The sequence below is a fragment of the Copadichromis virginalis genome, linkage group LG7 (assembly GCF_057382275.1).
Source record: "Copadichromis virginalis isolate Kocher_CV1m ecotype Utaka linkage group LG7, C_Virginalis_male_GT1.1, whole genome shotgun sequence".
NCBI classification, from domain to species: domain Eukaryota; kingdom Metazoa; phylum Chordata; class Actinopteri; order Cichliformes; family Cichlidae; genus Copadichromis; species Copadichromis virginalis.
This window is the reverse complement of record NC_140624.1, coordinates 23,691,827-23,712,409: the sequence shown is the minus strand read 5'-3', so window position 1 is coordinate 23,712,409 and position 20,583 is coordinate 23,691,827. Positions and strand designations below refer to the sequence as shown.

General features: G+C 39.9%; 1 protein-coding gene across 2 annotated transcripts in view; it reads left to right on the top strand.

Moving 5' to 3' along the window:
• Positions 1 to 504: 504 nt before the first annotated feature.
• Positions 505 to 20,583, top strand: part of LOC146705057 (copine-8-like) — an 89,270-nt gene continuing 69,191 nt past the window's right edge. For both annotated transcript variants that reach the window (XM_085462596.1, XM_085462597.1), the window contains exons 1-2: positions 505 to 783; positions 15,579 to 15,619. In XM_085462596.1, coding sequence (XP_085318722.1) covers positions 701 to 783; positions 15,579 to 15,619 — 124 coding nt within the window. In that variant the 5' untranslated portion in view covers positions 505 to 700. The remainder of the gene's footprint in view (positions 784 to 15,578; positions 15,620 to 20,583) is intronic.

The following is a 20,583-nucleotide window of genomic DNA, read 5'->3' as shown; positions in this document are numbered from 1 at the left end:
ACAGGTCTGGCCCCCTGAGAGCTGGATTTCTTTCCCTGTGCTGTCCACACACAAACACAAACAAGCCTCCACCTATAACCCAAATTTGCCATAACCAGCCAGCCTGAACTAACTTGACATCACTGATTGGTTATCTTTTATAGAATCTGATGGCTGCCTCTCTGTGACCCATTTTTTGTTATTCTGAGCAGGATGCACACATTGAGGCTTTGCTGTGCTGAAGTCCTGACTGTCTTGGGTGTAACTGATTTTATTTAACATGTTTTATCGATTCCAGACCTTTAAAGATGATAGTTTCCCGAGTACTGCAATTTCAAACCAAAACAGAGCTTTACACATAACCCTGCACTCACCTCTAAATAGAAACGATCCTTCTTTTTGGTCCTCACAAATAGCTGTGGACTCCCACTTTGTGTGTGTGTGGTGTGTTTGTATATGTGTGTCTTCCCGCCCCTTCACACTGTCCTCTCTCCTCCGGAGCACAGAGCCGCACAGAGACCCGACTGTGGCACGCTGCAGGTCTGCGTCCGTGTGCTTTTCTCTCTCTCGCTCTCTGGTGTTTGGTTCTTCCAGGAAGCAAACGGCTCACTGAGCATCCATTGCGAGGTTTCCCCCCCTTCTATTTCTTTTACACCGCTTTTTCACATGCCGCCGTTACAGCGCTGGGGGTAGGGGACGCACTGTGACCGACCAAGCAGCGATGAATATGGCGTTTATTGGGGACGCGGACCCCTTCACCGCTTCGATACCTGCCACCAAAGTTGAACTGACGGTCTCGTGCAGGTGAGTGCTGACCACTTTTGCTTCACTGCGTTGAGATGTACAAAACAATAAATATTCCTTTCACTGTGATATCTGCCCGGGAGTTCCGTGCAGGCTGCATAGTAGGGAATAAACCCAGCACAAACTCGCTTTGCGCTCGTTGTTTCAATTTGATTTGTTTGTACAGTGCGGTGTGGAGTCACGCCACTTTTCTCTTTATACGAGAGCAGTGGCAGGTGAATGATTATATATTGGATTTGTGCAGGAAGGCACGTTTTCTTGCGCGTCTGTTGCCAGTAGTTTTCCTGTGGATGAGCGCCGGATGGAGGTCAGAGTTGACATGTCTTTACACTGCTGTCACGTTTCCGAGCTTCGGTGAAGCTGCCACTCGCAGAGCTGCAGAAATTTATGTTTGCGCCGAAGCAAAGTGACCACCTCACCACGTCATCATCCTTACGAAATATTTATTTCATGTGGGAATTTCCTGCAGGGAGGACGGGTGGAGGATGCTGGAGCAGGCTGTTTGATTCGCGCTGTGGCAGTTTTACTACAGTGGACACGTCCAGTCAGCTTTTAAAAACACACCGACCATTTTCAGGCTGCTGCTTCTTACGTGGAAGGATTTGCTGTTTGTAATGATATGAAATATGCTATATCTGTCACTCTATCCATCCAATCATTTCTCCTCTCCGTGTATCATCTGGGGTCTCTCAGCAGGACTGTCAGGACTGTTGAGAAGATTAGGATTAAATTTAGATTCAATGAAATTTTAAAGTTGAGAAAGTAAGGTGTCATCATGGGTTTTGAGCTCTTGGATTTTTTTTAAAAGCCAAGAAGACACATTTTAAATCCCATGACGCAATGAAAAGCAGCATGTGCTCTTCAATGACAAAAGTTTTTTTAAAATTGAAATATAGATCAGCGAGTAATTTTATGTTGATAGAATTGAATGTTTAGTGAACTACAAAGATCTACAGTACAGTGTGCTAATGCAGTGGATGGTAAAGCCCACTGTGTAAAGTGTCCAATCAAAGCAAAGCTTATGATTCACACATCACAGAATCTTTAAAATGGAGCAGAATGTGACTGAAGATTTACATAATAAAACAATCTGCATAAGCGCTAAATCGTTTAAGCCTCCTTTGAAGCATGAATTAAAAAGAATCAATCAATCAATTCAACACGATCAGTGCTGAATTGAAGCTGAATTTTTAATTTCTTTTTATTATGATCAAAGGTTCATTTGGTAACTTTTCAGGTGTGTGTGTGTGTGTGTGTGGGGGGGGGGGGGGGTGTGTGCATCCATTTTCTCTTCTTCAGTTTGTCGTCTGAATGTGTAAAATCAGTAACGTGTTTTGACACAATCTGGGGATTTTTAGTTATCCTGGTTTGTTTGCCCCTAAACTGAAGAGGCAGTCACGCCCCAAACAACTTTTCAATATCATAATGCTGTATAAGAGTAAGATAAGTGACAAGGAATTCAGGGCATGTCATAAAACATTTTATTTGATTTAGTCGGTCGTTCAGGTCTATGTTCAGGCTGAGATCATGTAGTCTTTAAATCTTTATTTCACTGCAAAACTTTAATTCTTGTAAACCTTATTTGAGACTTTTAATGAACAGAAGAACAAAGACTTTGGACTCATTTAAATTCCCGCTGACCTAAAATCTGCCAGCTGTTTATGCAGATGGAGCTTCTGTTGCTGTTTTAGTTCTAAGATAAAAGCTTTGCACAGCAAGTCAGCTTGGTAATGAACTTCATGATTTTGAGATCTGAACTTGTGAAGATATTTTGTGTTTGATTATGTATGTGTTTGTTTGTTTTAAGGGGAAAAAATGGCATCATAAAAGAAAAGCTCCCGCAAATTATGACTCATCTCCGCATTCTTATAAAAAGCTCTTTTTATTCATGCAAACATAATTTATGTGCTTTTCCTTATGCATATTCCTGACCGTGAAAAGGAGCAAGCAGTTATAGAAAATGGCATGGATGGAAAATGGACAAACTGCAGTGACATTTCTTTAATGCTTGCAAAGGCACTTTGAGTGACAGAGGCATTAGGTAATGCATTGTTTCTGTCACCACAAGCTTTCAAGCTTGTGGAGCCAAATGATAGACAAAATACACAAGTCACCTTTGACAAAATGAGTAAAGCTTCCAGGGAGCCAGTCGTGTATAGTGTTGGGATGTACAAGCTTTGCAGTTCACAACCAGCACAAAAATTATCCTAAAAAAGCTGTGCAATGGTGACGCATTAAACTGCACCACCTTTGGTTCGGGGCACTAACAACACTTGCAGTTTCATGTAGGCATTTGCTGTTATGTTTTTTCCTAATTGCAAAATTTCACCACTGTCTCATTGGAGCGTTAAACGAATTTTTAGGACTGACGACCAAAATCAAAAATAGATTCAGTTTTAGTGTCGTGTGTGTCAAAGAAAAAAGCCAAGTCCTGCATTGTAGGATTACTGCACTGCTTCATTGTTGTACACCAAACTGGCAGTCCTGGCATTTTCTTTTACCAAAGTTTGATATACTACATCATTTTGACACCGTTTTAGCTTGGTTTTCTTCTATGTTGATTTTAAAACAGGGGGAAAAAAACCTACAGAGACAGATTCCTTGGATGAACGCATGCATTTTGTCTGGTTCTCTGAGCAGCTGCCTTATATTGGACTGTGGCAGAAATCAAGAACAGAACACCTATCTGAATCAGGTTATAGCTTAATATTGTTTTACTGTTTTTGTTTGTTTTTTGGTTAAGTGGATATTGGCTGTTAAATGCATCTTTCGTGTGAAAATCTAGTCCAATAATTCACTGTACTAGTTCATTTTTTTTTTGACAGAACAAACATGCTTTAGCTTTTTGATCTGCCTGAGGTGAAACCATTAATAGCCACACCAAAACAAAATTTACCAGTCCTCAGCTTGTGGAGAGTGTGATTTTCCCACTTTTGTGTTGACGAAGCTACTGAAGCATTCAGCCCAGATAGAGTCCGTCGCTGAGTGAAAGCTCCCTCACTCAATAAATCCAAACCGTCTCCGGACCCGTCACATGTGCAGTGAAGCAGCAGAAGTGACAGATTGATTAACTCAAGACAAATATGGAGTGTTAGTGAGAAGAAAACTCCCGCACAGCCATTTGCCTGAGTTTCCTCACTCATGATCACGAGGCCTTGATGACACAAACACAAGTCAGTGGAGACAGTGAGCGTGGCGAGTCTGTAGAGCTGCACAGGCAAATGAACCTTGCAGACAGTTGGGCGTTTTGGGAAGTGTTTGTAGGGAATGATGTTGGTGTTCGCGTCAGCTCGGCTGTCTTGTGATCTGAGTGGTCCACAGCGGAGAGATAGTCATGACCTTTGGGCACAAAAGCTACGAAGTGTATCCCTTTGAAGAATTGACGTGCTCTGTGTAGCTGTATTGAAGCCGGACGCCGACCTGCTGAGAGGCTGGTCGATGTGTCACAGCTGATGTTGCACTTTCCACGAGGAAGGTGAAGAAAGAGACAGAAAGAGTTAGTGGAGCAGGGAAGGAAACTATAGCGTGCAGGTTTCTTAGATTTCTTTTGTTTTAGTTCTAAATACAAATGGCTTAAAACAAAAATAACTAGGTTTCTCTGGCTTTTATGAGAAGTGAAATAGCGTTGTTGTTTTTTCTCCAGTAAATTTAATGTCATTGGGAAGCACAGTTCAAGATTACTCAGCACCTGATGAAAGTGCAATCATCTGATTGGCTGCCTCTCGCAAACAGGTTTGAAATAGCAGGAGGGTGGAGCTTCTCTGCTTACAGCAGGAGCTCTGTGTCTGAAATGACCATATTAGGAATTTCCAGTGTCACCAACATCATAAAGAGGCAACAATAGAACAAAATGTGTGAAACAGTTTGAAACTTAAACTTTTGGCTGACAGGGATTTCTTTTATGCTGAATCTATTATTTTAAATGTTGTATTTAATATCAACATCCACCATAGTAACAGTAGCTGTATGACAGAAAACAGAGAAAAGTACAGCAGGTCCCCTTTAAAGCCTCTGTGTATGCTTTAAAAAGAAGCAATTTCTGGTACTGGTACTCAAATAACAGTAGCTTTCACTACCACTCTCACCCCAGGAGCCTGAGAAGAATGATGTGAAAGCAAAGAACACGCTGTGCTATTTTTCTTCAGTACGACTGTCTCATTTTCCACATACATAAACATGTAATCACACCAGCATTTTACACATTGAGGCTTTAAAGCTAGATAATGACTCCTTCACCGGAAGGCTCAGAATGGTACAGTCTCTGAAGATAAATTGTGGTTGGTGCTCTCGCTGTGGAGTCTGCAGAGATCTCCAACTGGTGCTGTGTTCTGCCAACAATTTAAACTCCTCTGTAATTACAAGAAAGAAAGCATGGCTGTGGTGAGGCTCATTTAGCAAACTAAAAGATGACACGTTTATTTGTCTGGTAACAGTGGAGCTTGATCTTTGTGTAGCACAGCTGATTGGGGCTGGTTAAAGAAATTAGACGAGGATAAATTAAAATCATTTGGTCCGGTAGAAATGAAGCTGACTGGTTTGACTGTGAATTACCTGTTAACCAGTTGGGGCTAATGATTAGAGCTAACATACAAAATGCTTTACGTCGTTGAAATATTATTTAGACATTTTGAGATTGCAGCAAAGCACCTAAGAAACAAGTTAAAAATATTAAAACATTTCAATTACATAAGATAAAAAATGTATAATTTGACCTTGACATATACAAAATGAAAAAGGCCAATTTATTTTGTATCAATATACCATCTTTCAACTTTGATAGTAAAATAAAACAGGACCAAAAAGGTACACAGTAGCCACAAAGTACAAGATAGCAGCGACATTGCTGCTGAAGATCAATCCGGTCGTTAAGTCTGACGTCACTAGCCGTGTCTGGGCCTAAACTCTGCTGCTGGTCCATATATCAAACGATCACTATGGCATTACTGAGCGTTGAAAAACTGTCTAAAGTCTTTCATCTTTAATAAAATGATCAGCGTTCTGCTCTACCAGGTGTAACAATTGAGTATAACATCCAGGCATCCATGAAAACGAAATTTATGACATTTAACAGAGTTAGAAGTTAGCAGGAAGTTAGCTCGCTAGCTTCTATCTAAATACAATATAGCATGTCCTGACTGCGGGGTTTTGGAAACAAATTAAAACGTACAGCTCTGTTATCACTTCCAACATATATGAAGACAGAAAACTAAACAGCAGTGACGTTTGTAGGGTTACTGAAGTTTGGCTAGCTGGTATATAATGATGTGCTACATGACCGCTAGCGACACAGCTATGTTAGCATAATATAAACAAGCTAACTTTTTTTCCACTCAATAAAAGTTAACGTGAGTGTTCTCGTGGTCAGGAACAAATGTAATCGCATGGCAGGATGCTGTAAAAGGACCAAACTTCAGCCAGGAGAACAACTGAGATAATCCATCCACAATACGAGGTTAGTCATTCATATACTGCTGCATGGGCTGGGCTGTAGTTACATCCTAAGGTTTTAAAAACTGAGCTTAAATAAATGATCAGCGGTAATAAAAGCCGAGGAAGGTCAACAGTGATCACTGACTGTTTTAGGAGCCTTTTGAGATTAAATAGAAGAAAATACATAGCATTAAACATGTTAACAACACAAAAGCCATATTAAACGCAGACTACTTTAGGCCCGGAAATAGGATTCGCCACGTCATCACTTAAGGACCGGATAGGGGCTTCAGCTGCCTGCTAGGATATGAATGTTCTGTGGTTTTCACAAACTGGGAAAAGCTATCAGAGAAAACAGAAGCGCTGGTCTTCATTGTTTAATTATGCATTATAATGTTCATTTACCCAGGAAATATCATAGATATCTAAATGTCAGTGGTGTGACTACACTGTATTCTACTTTGTATAATCACCATTTAGTTTACTTAACAATGAAAAGTTGCGTAAAATTATAGCTTGCCCACTTCAAATAACATCAGATCAAATGGAATGTGTTTACTATACAGTAATTACAATTTTCAAAGTCCAAAAAATGTCTGAAAAAACTGATTCAAATACAGACTAAAAGCCCAGGACTTAGTAAGCAATAAGCAAATAGTATCACATGAAGAAATAGAAAGATCAATATGGGTTTTTTTTGTAGCTTTTTTGTATAACCAATAAAGCTTTTTCCATTATAAAAGAACTGCACACAGTAGCAGGATCTCCAACTCTCACAGGTTATTTGCACATTGTTTCACAATCTAATCACAGGGCTAAAATGATTAAAAACAACAAAGAAAGTGTTGTCATGAGGGGGAGTATTTTCAAAGCAGCAAAGCTCTTTGTGGCTGTGCACACTCTTACTGTATAATGAGGTGCTAAAATTCCTTCGTTACAGTTTATGTAATTGATCATGTTTTGTACTTTTTGTTTCAGTACCCGTTATTGCATACATTTCCACTACTGTTGTTTCCTCTTAATTGCTGCTTAGATCCACTGATTGCTAGTTAGCTCTAAAGAATTACTATTAAATCTTTAGTTCAAATAAAACTCTAATGAAGCTAAATGAAATGAAATCCGGCTAAGCTAATGTCATGTTTCCCCTCTGCTTCACTTCATCCTGCTTTACCTTGTTTCTTTGCTCCGTTCCACCTAAATTGTGAAGGATTTAGGGAGCAAAGAGCACAAAGCCAACAGATCAAGTTGGTCTCAGGTGGCGAGTCCTAAACGCAGGAAGGGTCGTGCTGGGTGGCTGCATTAATGAGTTTTCTGAAGCAGTCATTTGGTCTAATGAAGGCACCAGACAGCTGTCGGCTCTCAGAGGTAACCAGCTTTACCTGGTTACCTCTGAGAGCCGACATGCCTCCATCACATTACTAACCATCCCCCTCCCTCCCCCCACCTTTGTTCCTCTGCTTTCATCTTTTCCACAGCCACTTTCCTGCATCTGCGTGATTGCTGTGGACAGATTTGAAGACATCATGTTGATTAGTGTCCAGTATTTGATGCCTTTCTACTGAGCGCAATAGAGGATTTTTATGCAGATTTATGCAGTATTCTAAGTTCTAAGAAGCATTACTTCCAGGCTGTAAATATTAAATACATTATATGGTATTTATTGCTAAAATCCATTAAAAGTCCTCTTCAGATAATATACAGATATGCACCTGTATCTATGGACTGCGTTGTTAAAGTGCGTGTATGACTGTCTCTTTGTTCTTAGATGATAAAAAGATTATGGCAGCGATGAAGAGGATGACCAGATCGGTGATCACAGACCAAATAAGACAGTTTCTAGTTTCTCGGAAGAAAATTGGTGTTGGCAGGTCACACTTAGGAAAAAAATAAAGAATCGGATAAAAAAAACAAAACTGCAATCAATGTAGCTGCATATATCAATAATTTATCAATTATTGTATTTATTTTATTTTTTGTCAAAAAGTCTATTCAAAAACCTGAAAAGGTTTCAGTTTACTTTGAAACAGGAAAACAGAAAATCAGTCCTCACAGTGGCATCCTCAGCTGGGTCTGAATATTTTGGTATTTTTGCTTAAAAATGACCTATAATCCTTAAAATGATTGCACATTAATATTCCGTTGATTGTCTCAATGGTTATTCAACAAATCGGCGGAGCTCTTCACAAAAACGGATACTCTTTCTCGACCAGTCTTAGAAACAAGTGTTGCTAAGTGCACCGAATGACCCGATTCAGTCGCTTGAATACAGATTCTTTGGCAGATTCATCATAAGCTATTATCAAAAATATATGGGCTAAAAATAGAATATGATGTAGCATGTGTGTAATGTAATTATGCAAATGACATTTAGAGGTTCTGGTGCAGCCTATAAAAAATGTCAGTACAATTAACATATAACCTCAGATTAATGTTTAGCTCCTGATTAAACTGCTGGAATCTTTGGGCTTTAAAAAACACAAAAACAAAAGTACAAATCGTACCTGAGAGGACATAAAACTTGACATTTCACAGCAGATTCACAAGAACTTGAAGGCATAAATCTTTGTAGTACCTGCCACATAGGTTCTGACCTTCACTCGAAGGAAATTTACCAGGACTTTGATCAAAAATGTAACCATCTTTTTTAAGTAGGGTGCTGTCATGGCAGCAGCTATTCTATTATATCTTGTCATAAATGACAAGGGAACCAGTTGAAATGCATAGTTCAGCTTACAAAAGTCCACAGCAGGAATGCACGCATATTGGATTGTGGTAGCAACATTCCTGCATTATTACTGGACTGAAGCTGGTTTGAAGCCGCCTCATTGGAGATATAAATGCCACCTTCTAATTGCATTAAAAAGACTGTTATCTTTGACCCCCCAAAAATCAGTTTCTCACCATTAGAGAAACTGTACTTTCACTAAAAGACATTAATAAGAGCATTGACCATGTTCTTCAGACTCATAAGTCATAGGTTAATTGTATCTTCCATCTATCATCTATAACACTCTTGTTTAATACTGGATCAATTTGTCATCTGAATTTAGGTTCCACCTTTGAACAGAGAGAGAAAATAGTTTGTTTGAAAAGTCTGGGTCCATATTAAACTGTTTTTCTTACCCACCTGTCTGGCCTGACATCCTGCCTACACTGAAGCTCTATAAAAATCTCACCTTTTATTTTGCTCCTTCTATGATCCACCGCACTCAAGTGTAGCTATGGCCCATAGGTTGTGCAAACAAACTCTGGGATCCTTAAGGATGGTCATTATAGAGGATTTATCATTCGTAGCAAGCAAAATATGCTTTGCTTGCTTTATAATAGCCATTAAAAATCTCCTTCTGTAACAATAGGAGCTTAAAGTGAAAGTGTTGTGAGACTTACTAATCTTTAGTTTGTAAAAAGCGTTCTCTTTAGTGGTAGCTCAACATTTAAAATATTAATAATGAAGCACACAACAAGGGAATTTTGTACCAGAAGAGCTTTTTTTAAAGGCATTAATTTCATTTATAACCCTATTACTATATAATAACTAATAATCGTTTGACTTTTGAACATAACAAGAAATCGGACTTTTGTCCCCAGTTGCCTGCACTGAAAACATATGAAGAAGAAATCGTTTCATAGCAAAGATAAGAGGAATGTCATTGTTCCAAAGCATTGTATGTTCACCTGAGGGGAATTTTCCTCTTATATGTTTTAACATCAGAAGAAGAAGAGGATGGATGGAACTTTGTAGTTCACATAAATATTTAAACTATGACAATGCAACACCATAGTTACAGTTTCAAATTTTACATAATTTCTTTAACACCTATTATTGTAATTATGTCATACAACTAACACAGACTACTCAAATTGTGGCTTCTTTTCGTAAAGCAGGACTCTCGTGGTTCATTATTGGGTGAACATCAGTTTCCCTTGAAGATACAAACCCCCCTCCCACTCAGAATCTGAGAAAATCGTTCATAGTTAAGAGAGTTTCTCAGGTGTTTCAAGGCTAAACTGATCAAACCAGCCGAGTAATCTCTGTAGCTTCGATTGACTGTATTGATCTGGAGTTATCCTCCTAGCAGCTTGTGCTGTTGGTTACAGCATCTTTCGTGGGAACTTCTTCATTAACTGATGTCACGGCTCTGCAGACGACTGCTGCTGCTCCGAAAAACACTCCACACTCTTGGAAGGCAGATGTCAAGCTCGTGTGCTTGCGTGAGGTTACGCTGTAAAAGTAACCACCCACTCCGCAGTTGCATGGTATCTGACTTTAAGACAGGGGTCGGCAACCCTAGGCATGCGTGCCACAGCTGGCACGCGAAGGGTTAACTGATGGCACGACCATAGCTGGACTGGCCATCCGGCATTTGCTCGGTGGGCCGATGGTGATTTTTCGTTTTTATGGGCCGATGATTTTTTTATTTTTTTTGTAACGGTATAAACAATGAAAGGTGGTGGATTGGCCAGATGCTGGCTGATGTGTAAAAATAACTCAGTTATTTGGTGGTGGCTGTGGCGGAGCTTCCACAGATTCAGTAACATTAGCAAGTGGTGGAGGCCAGCAGGTGGATGAGAGAAAGGGGAGGCAGGTGAACTGAACTTCAGGTAAGAAGTTATGACCTGCAGTCTATCTGGGTCAGATATAAACCAAGTTTAGGTGGAGTTTATTTTCGTTGTGCTGACTTTTTACCGTCAGTTACAATAACAAGTACTGCGTACTAGCTAGCATGACAGAGTTTCTATACAGCTGGGTGGGTGCTTTGATGTTATTGATAGTGAACTTTATTTTATTCATAAGGCTAATTATTAGAGTTGCCGACTGTCCTGTAAAAAACGGAATCGTCTGGTATTCAGAGAAAATATTACGTGTTTCATATTGAGCCGAAAAGGAACACAGTTTGTCCCGGACTTCAGCTACAATGAAAACGACACAAAGCTGGAGTTTTTCTGCATCTTTAAGCCGCACAGCTGCCTCTTCTTCTCTCATTCTCTCTCTCTCCCTCTCCTGTTGCTACTTCAATCATGAAACTGATCAATGATCAGCTGATCGGCTTTTCTCTCTTGTTTGTTTATCGTCCACTTTGTGCCAGAAAGAGGAAACTGCCGGATGCTAAACAACAGCAGCACGTTTAAGCTTGATCAGCTGTTGTTAGAATTTATTTAATATTACTTTCTAGTATCAGCTGATGTTTGCTGGAGCCACAGCTGTAAAAGCTGCTGGTCATGATGTTGGTTTGGATATGTGATGAGAGGGAAACATGAAGATGAAACCAGGAGATGTCCTTACTGAATCATCAGAGCTGTGATGGAGAAACAGGTTTACCTTTTAAGTGACATGAATGAGTTGAAGGGAAGTTATGAACTGTTTCTGAGAGACAAATAACACCAGGATCCTTTTCTAATTAGCTGACAGCTGGTAACTGTGCAGGGGCGGGTCTAGCAAGATGTTGCCAGGGGTCCATGTAGGGCATTAACAGGGAAAGGGGGGCACAAAGAAATACTTTCTTATTCTCATTTAAAATGTCTGGTTTTTATTAAATAATTATCTGAAGCTTACAATCAAAGTTTTTATCTGACGTAAAATGTATAAAAATCATACATATACCGACAAGACTGTACATCACTGTCACAACAGCGTTTGTTTTCATTCAAAGGCTTTATGGCTTTAATACCTGGTGGGCCGGTCTCTAGTCAAAATGCCCGGGCCGATTTTTTGTCCCAGTTCAGCCCTGGGCACGACAATCTGAGAAGGTGCATTAAAAAATACATGGCCGCAAATGAGCAAATTCGCTCGCATACACATTAGTTGTGCTGCGACTTAATGACGGTATCTTAGCTAACAACCCAGAGTACCAGATTCAACTTGTAATTGGCTAAAAATCACTTCGCCTATCGGTGAGAAGGACGTTGTTAGCTTTCTACATTCCGACACTTCAGAAGCTTCAGGAGCTTTCCGCTCAGCACAGCATCAGCACCACAGAAATACACGGATACATTTGTAGACTCGAGACAGAATTCACAATGCATTTTCAGGACTTTCAGGTGTATGGACCAATGTTTCTTTTCTGATCAAACCAGAAAGCTTTAATGAGCAGCTAGATTTGTTTCGCATTAACTGGCTGAGTTAATGCAACATTGAAGCAGCTGGAATCCACAGCTGTGCATGTTCATGGAGCTGCATTTTCACCTGCTGGACATCACTACCTGACAAGTTTAACTGTCTTCAGAACATTGCAGAGGCCTTATTGACAGTATCTCATGTTGTGACAGCCCTGTGGTCTCTCAAACTCTACGTGTACTTTTCTACTGAATTTGAGCAAGTTTTTATTTTGTTACTGTATCTGTTTATCATCTGTATCCTTAATATTAACCCCAAGAATCTTGTCGAAACTAAGGAACCATCATTTGAAGGTGAATAATAAGCAGATAAACTATCAGACTTTGTGGGAATGGGCTCTTCCTGAGGAGAGGAAGGTTTTCCACATTGCCCTGTGAACACTTTCACCATTTTATACGCTTTAAATATGGTAGAAATTGTTTACTTTGCTTTTAAAAAACCCCCCAACATCATTTGTGGTTAGAAATGCACGTGTGTCATTAGAAAAAGAATACTGGCTGATTTCCCCAGGCTAGCACTCTCACTGCTGAAGGAAAATTTAATCTCAGATGCTCTCAAAAGATGGAAGTCCCCCATCCCACCTGCACATGCAGGTATTTAAAGCTCCAGCTGCCATGTTTAGGTGCCTGTTACATAACTGGCGGGATTTCAAATGTAATTCTGGTGTTGAAGAGGGACTGCTAGCGTAAATGTTTGATGAACAACGAGGCACTCTGTTTTGACCACCCAGACGTTTGCAAGGCTGCCTGTGCAGGAAAGGGCTTTTTAAAGAGTCCCCCCTCTCTCTGAGGGGCAGGTGGAAGCCCTCGGGTGTGTATGACTCATAGGGAGGTTACCGTATCCATAGAAGTGTGTGTATGTCTGCCTACACACACACACACACACACACACACACACACACACACACACACACACACACGGTGCTGTCTTTAGACTCTTGAGACACTCTGTTTTTTTCTGCTGCTTTTTTTTCTTCACTGCATCTTGTTTCCTGCCTCCACGCGTACTCCTCTGGGAGACAATCGGGTATACTATCCTCTTTATTGGACATTTATCTCATTTGGCAGGTGAAGTTGCCCACTTCTCACTCCTACGCAATCTTCCAGACTATCTGCCAGTCATAAAATACATCCCCGATATGACTAGGCTCAGTTCCATCGCTTATTGTCATTTATTTAACATCTCAAAGCTCTCAAAGGGCCAGTGGGCATGCCCTGACAGAGAAGCAGCAGAGCGTAGCGTTTTACCATCTGGGTAGCAGTGGGATTAGCACAACACGAGTGCCTGATCTAGATACATCACTAGCCATCAATGGCTTCAAGTCACTCGCTGCTTGTCACACAGGACAGGATGGGCGACTGAGTGCTTACCCTGCAGCTAGCCCTTCAACTTTTGTTCCCTGTGAGCCGTGCACAATATGGACAAAGTCGTGCTGCTGTGATTATCACAGTTTAAATTCATACACCACACAGCCTTCTTTTAAAGAGTCTAAATCTGATTTTTGTTTCTTACGCACACGTTACAGTTGACCTCAACAATCATGCTATGACTCAGTTCAGCTTTAGTTCTTGTCAGTAATAATAGATTTCAGTGATGACCATTTCATAGTGGATCATGACCTCAAAAGCCTGTTAAAAACTTCTTTTTTTTTCTTTTCACAGCCTGAGACAGCACAAACGCTTGAGCTCATCATCCTTTTAAATCTGTCTGTAGGTGTGACTTGTTTTGTATTTATTTTTGTCTCCTATTGTATATTTGCCAGTCCCCACACTTTAGAAATGTGTAGTATTTCATTGCTCTAATTCTCTGCTAATTACAAGCTATTATTGATTTTTAAACTATGTTTTTCTTTTAAAATGCAGATAACATAATCCCATCCAACAAACCCGGTTGTTTGCTATAGACAAAAGTGTTAATCTGTCTGTGTCTCTTTGTTACACTGACTCTTGGTTTTAGATTGTACATTTGTGGGTTTTTTTCTTCTGATCATGCGAGTATTGAGCCCACATTATGCAAAAAATTGTCCAGTTTGAGAATAGAGTCGAAATTTTGAGATCAAACTCAAAAGGTTTTTCTGCAAATAAATTCAATATACCAAAAAGTCGAAATGTGGGGATCAAGTTGTTGTTCCCACGGCTGTTATACTCTCTGTGAAATGCTACAAAATACTTCAAATTTGGTTTTAGTAATAAGGAAATATTTCTCTTTTGTGCAAAGTCAGAAATGCTTTGATGCGACGATTACAGCCTCATGCCGTAAAGATGCAGTATGTTGTATCACAACACGCAGTAAGAGAGCTCTACACAAAGACTTTTGCATAATAACTTGACTTTATTCTGAAAATATTGTTCATAAAAAGCCAAGTAAACTTACGCATTACCAAGAATCTGAGTTACATTTAGTGCAAGACACTGGAAACTGGGTGGTGCTGTAAAATACTGTTGACCAGGCTACTCGTACTATTTAGCCTTTCTGGTTTGCTCAATGAAAGCTTTATGAAGTTCTAATGTAACATTTGGCAGGAGTACAAGCTGAGGGAATAAGCGAAGGGTTTGTTTTAGCCCCTTGGGTTGTTGTTGGACTTCTGACTACCTCCTCCTGAGACCTCAGGGCACTGTGAAGCAACTGACACACAGTTAAAACCACAAATGCTCCACCTCTGCTGACGTAACACGCCAGGTCTCCCTATCCTTATTCTGAGCTCGAGCTGCTTCTTGATTTCCTCATACACAGGTCTTAGGCATCTGCAACTTGTCATCTTCATTTGAATATTTAATTCCTTCAGAGCTGTCTTACTGTGGGATATCTCAGAAGCGCCGAGCATCTGCTTCGTGATGGAGCTCTTCGGTGCATTTATCCGTGCCCGTGCAGTGCTGGGAATGTCATGTAAATTTGATGGCAGCTTCCACAGTTGCTTCTGGCACTCCGGGAGAGTGCAAAAAAGTGAAAAATGCATCTTCTTTTCTGCTGCTTTTCCTGTATGTTTAAAATATAAATGGGCTGCACTTCAAGCTTGATTTGTACCGCTGCAGTGTGACTGGGTGAAATGGCTTTTGTTAATCAAGTCGTCGGAGGATTCTGAGAAAACCAGTTGTCGGGGTCAGAATGGGAGCTAATTAAGGAAAATTTAATGATGTAATAAATTTGTAGTTGCTCTTTATTTGTTGAAGTAGGACAGCTGAGTAATTAATTTTTTACGTTAATGGAAGTCTTTGTTTTCTTTCTCTCTCTGTCTTTCTCTTTTCTTTAGGAACCTGCTGGATAGAGACACGTTCTCCAAGTCAGATCCAAGTAAGCTTGTCTCTTATCACTCTCTCTGTGACACACATGTGCACACAAACAGATCAGTGCAACAGCTCCCAGTAGACCTAACACAAATCCACAGACACATATATATACGCACTCTCTCATGCACGTGTACAGGTGGATTTTAAATTCTACAGGCAAACAGACACAACCGCAGACAAACATCCACCACATGCAGGCAGATTTGGTACTGTGCAAACACAGCTTGCATGCACTACACATGGACACACACACTCTGCCTCGCCTGTGTGAATCAGTAGACATTTGCATATGTCAGGGGTCGTATTCGTCACTGTTCTCTGCTCCCAGTGTGAGTGAGGGGAACCAGATCATCTTCACACACAAACCAGCCGCTTCCCTCCTACAGATTAAACGGCACACATACACACTCCTCACTCACTTGATAGCAGGGGTTCAATTTGGCAACTGGTCCAGTGGTTTTTAAAGGCCCAGTGTGCAATCCAACAGCAATTTGCCTCAGTAGACGGACATTAAGAGCAGGATGAGAAGTCCATTTATTAAAAAAAAATTTTAATAAATGGACTTCTCATTTCAAAGAAGGGTTTTATGTTTAGGCAAACTGTTAACACACAGGCTCTCTATCAGAACTTCATTCTTTTCTGTTACTGATTGAAATGAATTGTCACATCAACACCAGTGAAAACAAGATAACCAAACAGACACGCTGCTTCAAAAATGGAAATTAATGTTGGTGGTATTTGTTCTTCATATCTCATACACTGTCACATTTGAACCCAGAGTCCTTCTATGGTGCATTTATAATATTAACGAATAGCAGGAATACAGGCATCATCTTCAGATGTACCTATAGAATTTTTAATTGGGGGAAAAACAGGCTTGGTTTTCTTAAATAAGTACTGCAGTGCATTTTTGTTATTTAGAGAAGACGAGCAATGTTGGTACAATTGCATCTTCCTATTTTGAAGTTTGGTGGGGGGGCTAAAACTATTGTTATATCAAGAAAATCAAAGCAATTCCTGTAAAATTTGGGGAAAACAAACAAAAGGAAGATATGAGCAAATGCTGGTTTGACCCTTCAATAAGCTTGTCTACATAGGGTTAGAGACCACAGGGTTAGATACCAGTCGGCAACCCCCAGCACAACCCAGTATCGTGGCCCACCGGCATGCAGAATCTGCATCAAGCTGCAGTACCAGCAGCGGTGAATGTTTTATGTTAAGTCAATATGAAAATAATGGCAGGAAAACATAAGAGACGATTAAGCCAGGTGGTTAAAATGTAAATATTAACCACAAGCATAATCGTTTGTGGCACAGAAGGACCCTGGAACCTACTTCATACTTTCCTTAGTCACGGCTGCTTGGCTATTGTTCCAATCTTGCTCTAAAAAATTAAAAAAAAAAAAGATTTCTCTTACTTTTTTATTTTTTCTATCAATTGATATCAGTATCAATTTTCCTCTGTATCAACTGGCACTGGTATCAAGTTTGAAATTCTTGTATTGTGACATCCTTGATAGGGGACGAATGGGGTTGTTGCTGTGAAAAGTGAATCCAAAGAGGAAGCACCTTAAATTTGGATTCTTTGTAACGGCTAGCTAGAGGTGACACCTCTGTTTTCAAAAAGAAGTCAGATTGCACAGAAGTCCAAGGAACAGACCAGTTTGGTTCCCTTGATCTCAGTCGAAGCTTGATGGTCTCATTCACTAGTTCCAAGTCTCCTTAAATATAACGTTTGTTTTTTAAATGATGTCTAATTTTAAAATCAAATACACAAGCAGAGTATGATTTAAGGCATTTCTGCTTTGACTGACAGTTGGATTAACAAATATGCATTTAATGACATTTACAAATCATCAAATGCAGATGGCAATGACTTGTTGATGATTGTTGTGATGGCCCATAATGGAAAGAATTGACAATATGTGATTCTAAACAATATCTGAGAAACTCAATAGCTTTGTTTGTCCTAAACACTGTGTACAGATCCTCTCATAGACAGACACACGTGCTCAGACAGGCTTAGGGATTGTAATGCATTTCCTTGTTGTTTTCATCTGTCATTCCTACTTTGTTTTCACCAGCAAACTGTGACACTCATGCCTGTTAACAGCCCGCTAAAAATAACCACGATTGAAAAAAAAAAAAACCTCCACATTTACATGAAATCTTAAAAGTTAAAATCATTTTTTAACTTCTGATCATCCGTGGTTTGTTTATCCTTCGTTTCTTTAGCTGAATTTCCTAAATATTAGCACTTTAGCACCTGAGCACTGCACAGCAAGCACTAGCATTTCTCCTTGGTTGGTGGTGTGTGAACCCATAATTGATGAGCTTCCAGAATTGCGGATTGGACCTTTAAATGTCAGATAGTGAGAAAGGAGGATGAGCATCCCTGCGTTTATGCAAGGAGGCACTTGTGCTGCGTCCATGTCTCTGCTCTGCTGACAGCACTGGCCCCAGTCACACAGCATTAGACCGCATCGGCAGAGCCACGCTCACACTCACATGCACACACAAAAGCGCACACATCCAGGGCCTCGGGCGAGCTCACGTACCATATTCATATTAGCTCATAAAACTGAACAACGGTCCAGTGTTTCTCTTTGGTGCATGCTTGTGTGCTTTTATGTGTGTTTGTGTTTTAGCAATTGTTCCCGCGGTGGGTGGATGTGCTTTGATCACACTGTTTCGACAATTGGGAAAAGCCCATTAAGAAGACGGGAACATTATCAAACTGTTTACGTTAAAAAAAGTTGCATTTGTGGTGCCTTTGTCAATCTCTTCCCCCCCTTAATTAAGGAAGAGTTAAAAGTACTGATGGTGAGGACGTATTGTGTACGGGTGTATGATCAATGGCTTTTTTTTCTCTGCACATTCACATGGAGACCATGTGTCATCCGGTCCTTCATAGCAAGATTAAAGGATGACAGTATATTCAACCAGCTGAGCCCTAGCGCACTGCACTCTGTACACTATGCAACTTATACAGACTCCAGACTGACAGACTGCCAAAACACAGCAAGTTTGAACACTTCTGCAGCCACACAGGAGGCGGGAATAAATTAGGACATGTTTTTTTTAAGTTTGTACTCAAATTCAGTGTGAAATTTGTGAGGTGGGGAAAATAAACCCATAAAATGTACAAAACATTATTAATAGCTTATCTTGATCTTGACTCGACTCCAGGTCTATTCTAAACGATTAAATGTCAGTTTTGTGGTGGGTGGGACTTTATCAGCAAATCAACCTAACCTGATGTTGCAGGAAGATTTCTAAATCTTCATTTGAAGCTAACAAAACAAAGATTTTCACTAACGGCCACGAATGCTAATGAATACATGATTGCACTAGTCATGTGATATCATCAGTTGATGACAGCTAATGCATTCACTTAGGCATAAATTTACAATTAATTAATGCTATAGTTAATTATAACGCAAGCCGTCTCAGTGGAAGGTGTTCCTTTAATAATCAGTTGTCACAAAAATAAGTCTCTGGTCTGTCTGATTGCGGTTTTTTTCTGTTATTTTTTTCCTGAGAGGACCTTTCTGTTTTTAAGCTTTTATAAATAGCAGCCTCAGACGTATTTATTTCCATCTTCACCCTTAATGCTTGATGATATCAAGAAAGTATCAGAAACTGCAAATTAATAAATATGTATACCTTCATTATATACAAATAACTGTTTATTTTACTGTATTTCATCTTATCTGTATTATGAACCTTTGAATTTAAGAGCTGTTGGTGCAAGTGAACCTCTTACAGAGTTTATATAGCTGATATATGCTTTACTTAGGTAGGTAAACTCACTGAGACCAAGTTCTCATTTGCAAGAGAGACCTGACTCAGCACATGAAATGAGAAGAGGAAATGTAGCTGTAAGCAGTGATCAGAGGGCCGACTGCATACTCCCTATCATTTTCCATGTGGGGAAAAAAGATGAAAGAAAGAAAGAGGCATATTTAAAAAAAAATGAGGATTACAATAATACTGGTCTGTGCGAATCCTGTTTGTTTCCTGAGCTTCTGGTGACTTAACTCATTTTCATTCTTGATAACATAGAGCCGTTAATGTAGAGTGCCACTGTTTCTATCTAGTTGTTGGTTGACTTTTGTCAGAGTCAAGAAAAACTTTTTTAGACACAAATAATCATGTTATCTTGTTAAATAGAGACTTCATGTTAATATTGCAGTTGGGCTGAACTCCATCTTTCTCTAGCATTAATGTTTTTGTTTAATTATTAGCCGTTAGCCAGTATATAATATTGCTAATAGTTAAACCACTAACAGTAAAACGGGAGCTGTAGTGGCCCTCAACGAATTTCTTATAAAAACTGGGGCATCAGTCCTTAACATGCTTTGCCGAGTTTGTTGCGCTGCTGTTTATGTGTTCAGCTGCTAGTGAGGGGAGGGGCTGTGTCCCCGCCTGTCTGCAGCAGTACTGTGTGGAGTTGTGTGTCAGCTGAAGGCATATCAAATAAAATAAAATAGATTAAATAAAATATTCTGTGTTGGTGTTGGTTTTGTGACATACCAATTGGAGACTTGTCAGGAGCTAGGCCTACCTTAATGCATAAACTGTTTCGTTGTTCTCTTTGAATCTAATGGAGAAAATACATTATATTTTCAAAGTGATGTTTTTAAGAGTTTTAAGTAGCGATTGAGCTTTCATCATTAGAAAAGCATTAACTGACGTCAAAAAGCAACTGAGGGTGGTTTAACGACTTCTGTGCAACCAACCAAACAGTGAAGCTTCCCCCTGCTGGCCGTTAGCAGGAATGCCAGTTAACGGCACTTTCACATCGGCTTCATTTTTCAGACCCGGACACAACATCCAACTTTTTATATACAGTCTGCATTTTTAAAATTCTGTGGTAATGCTCCTTTACTTGGTCAACCTCATCACCATGTCAGTACACAAAGCAGTTGCTGAGGTATGACCTCATTTTCAGTTTCATAGCTTTGC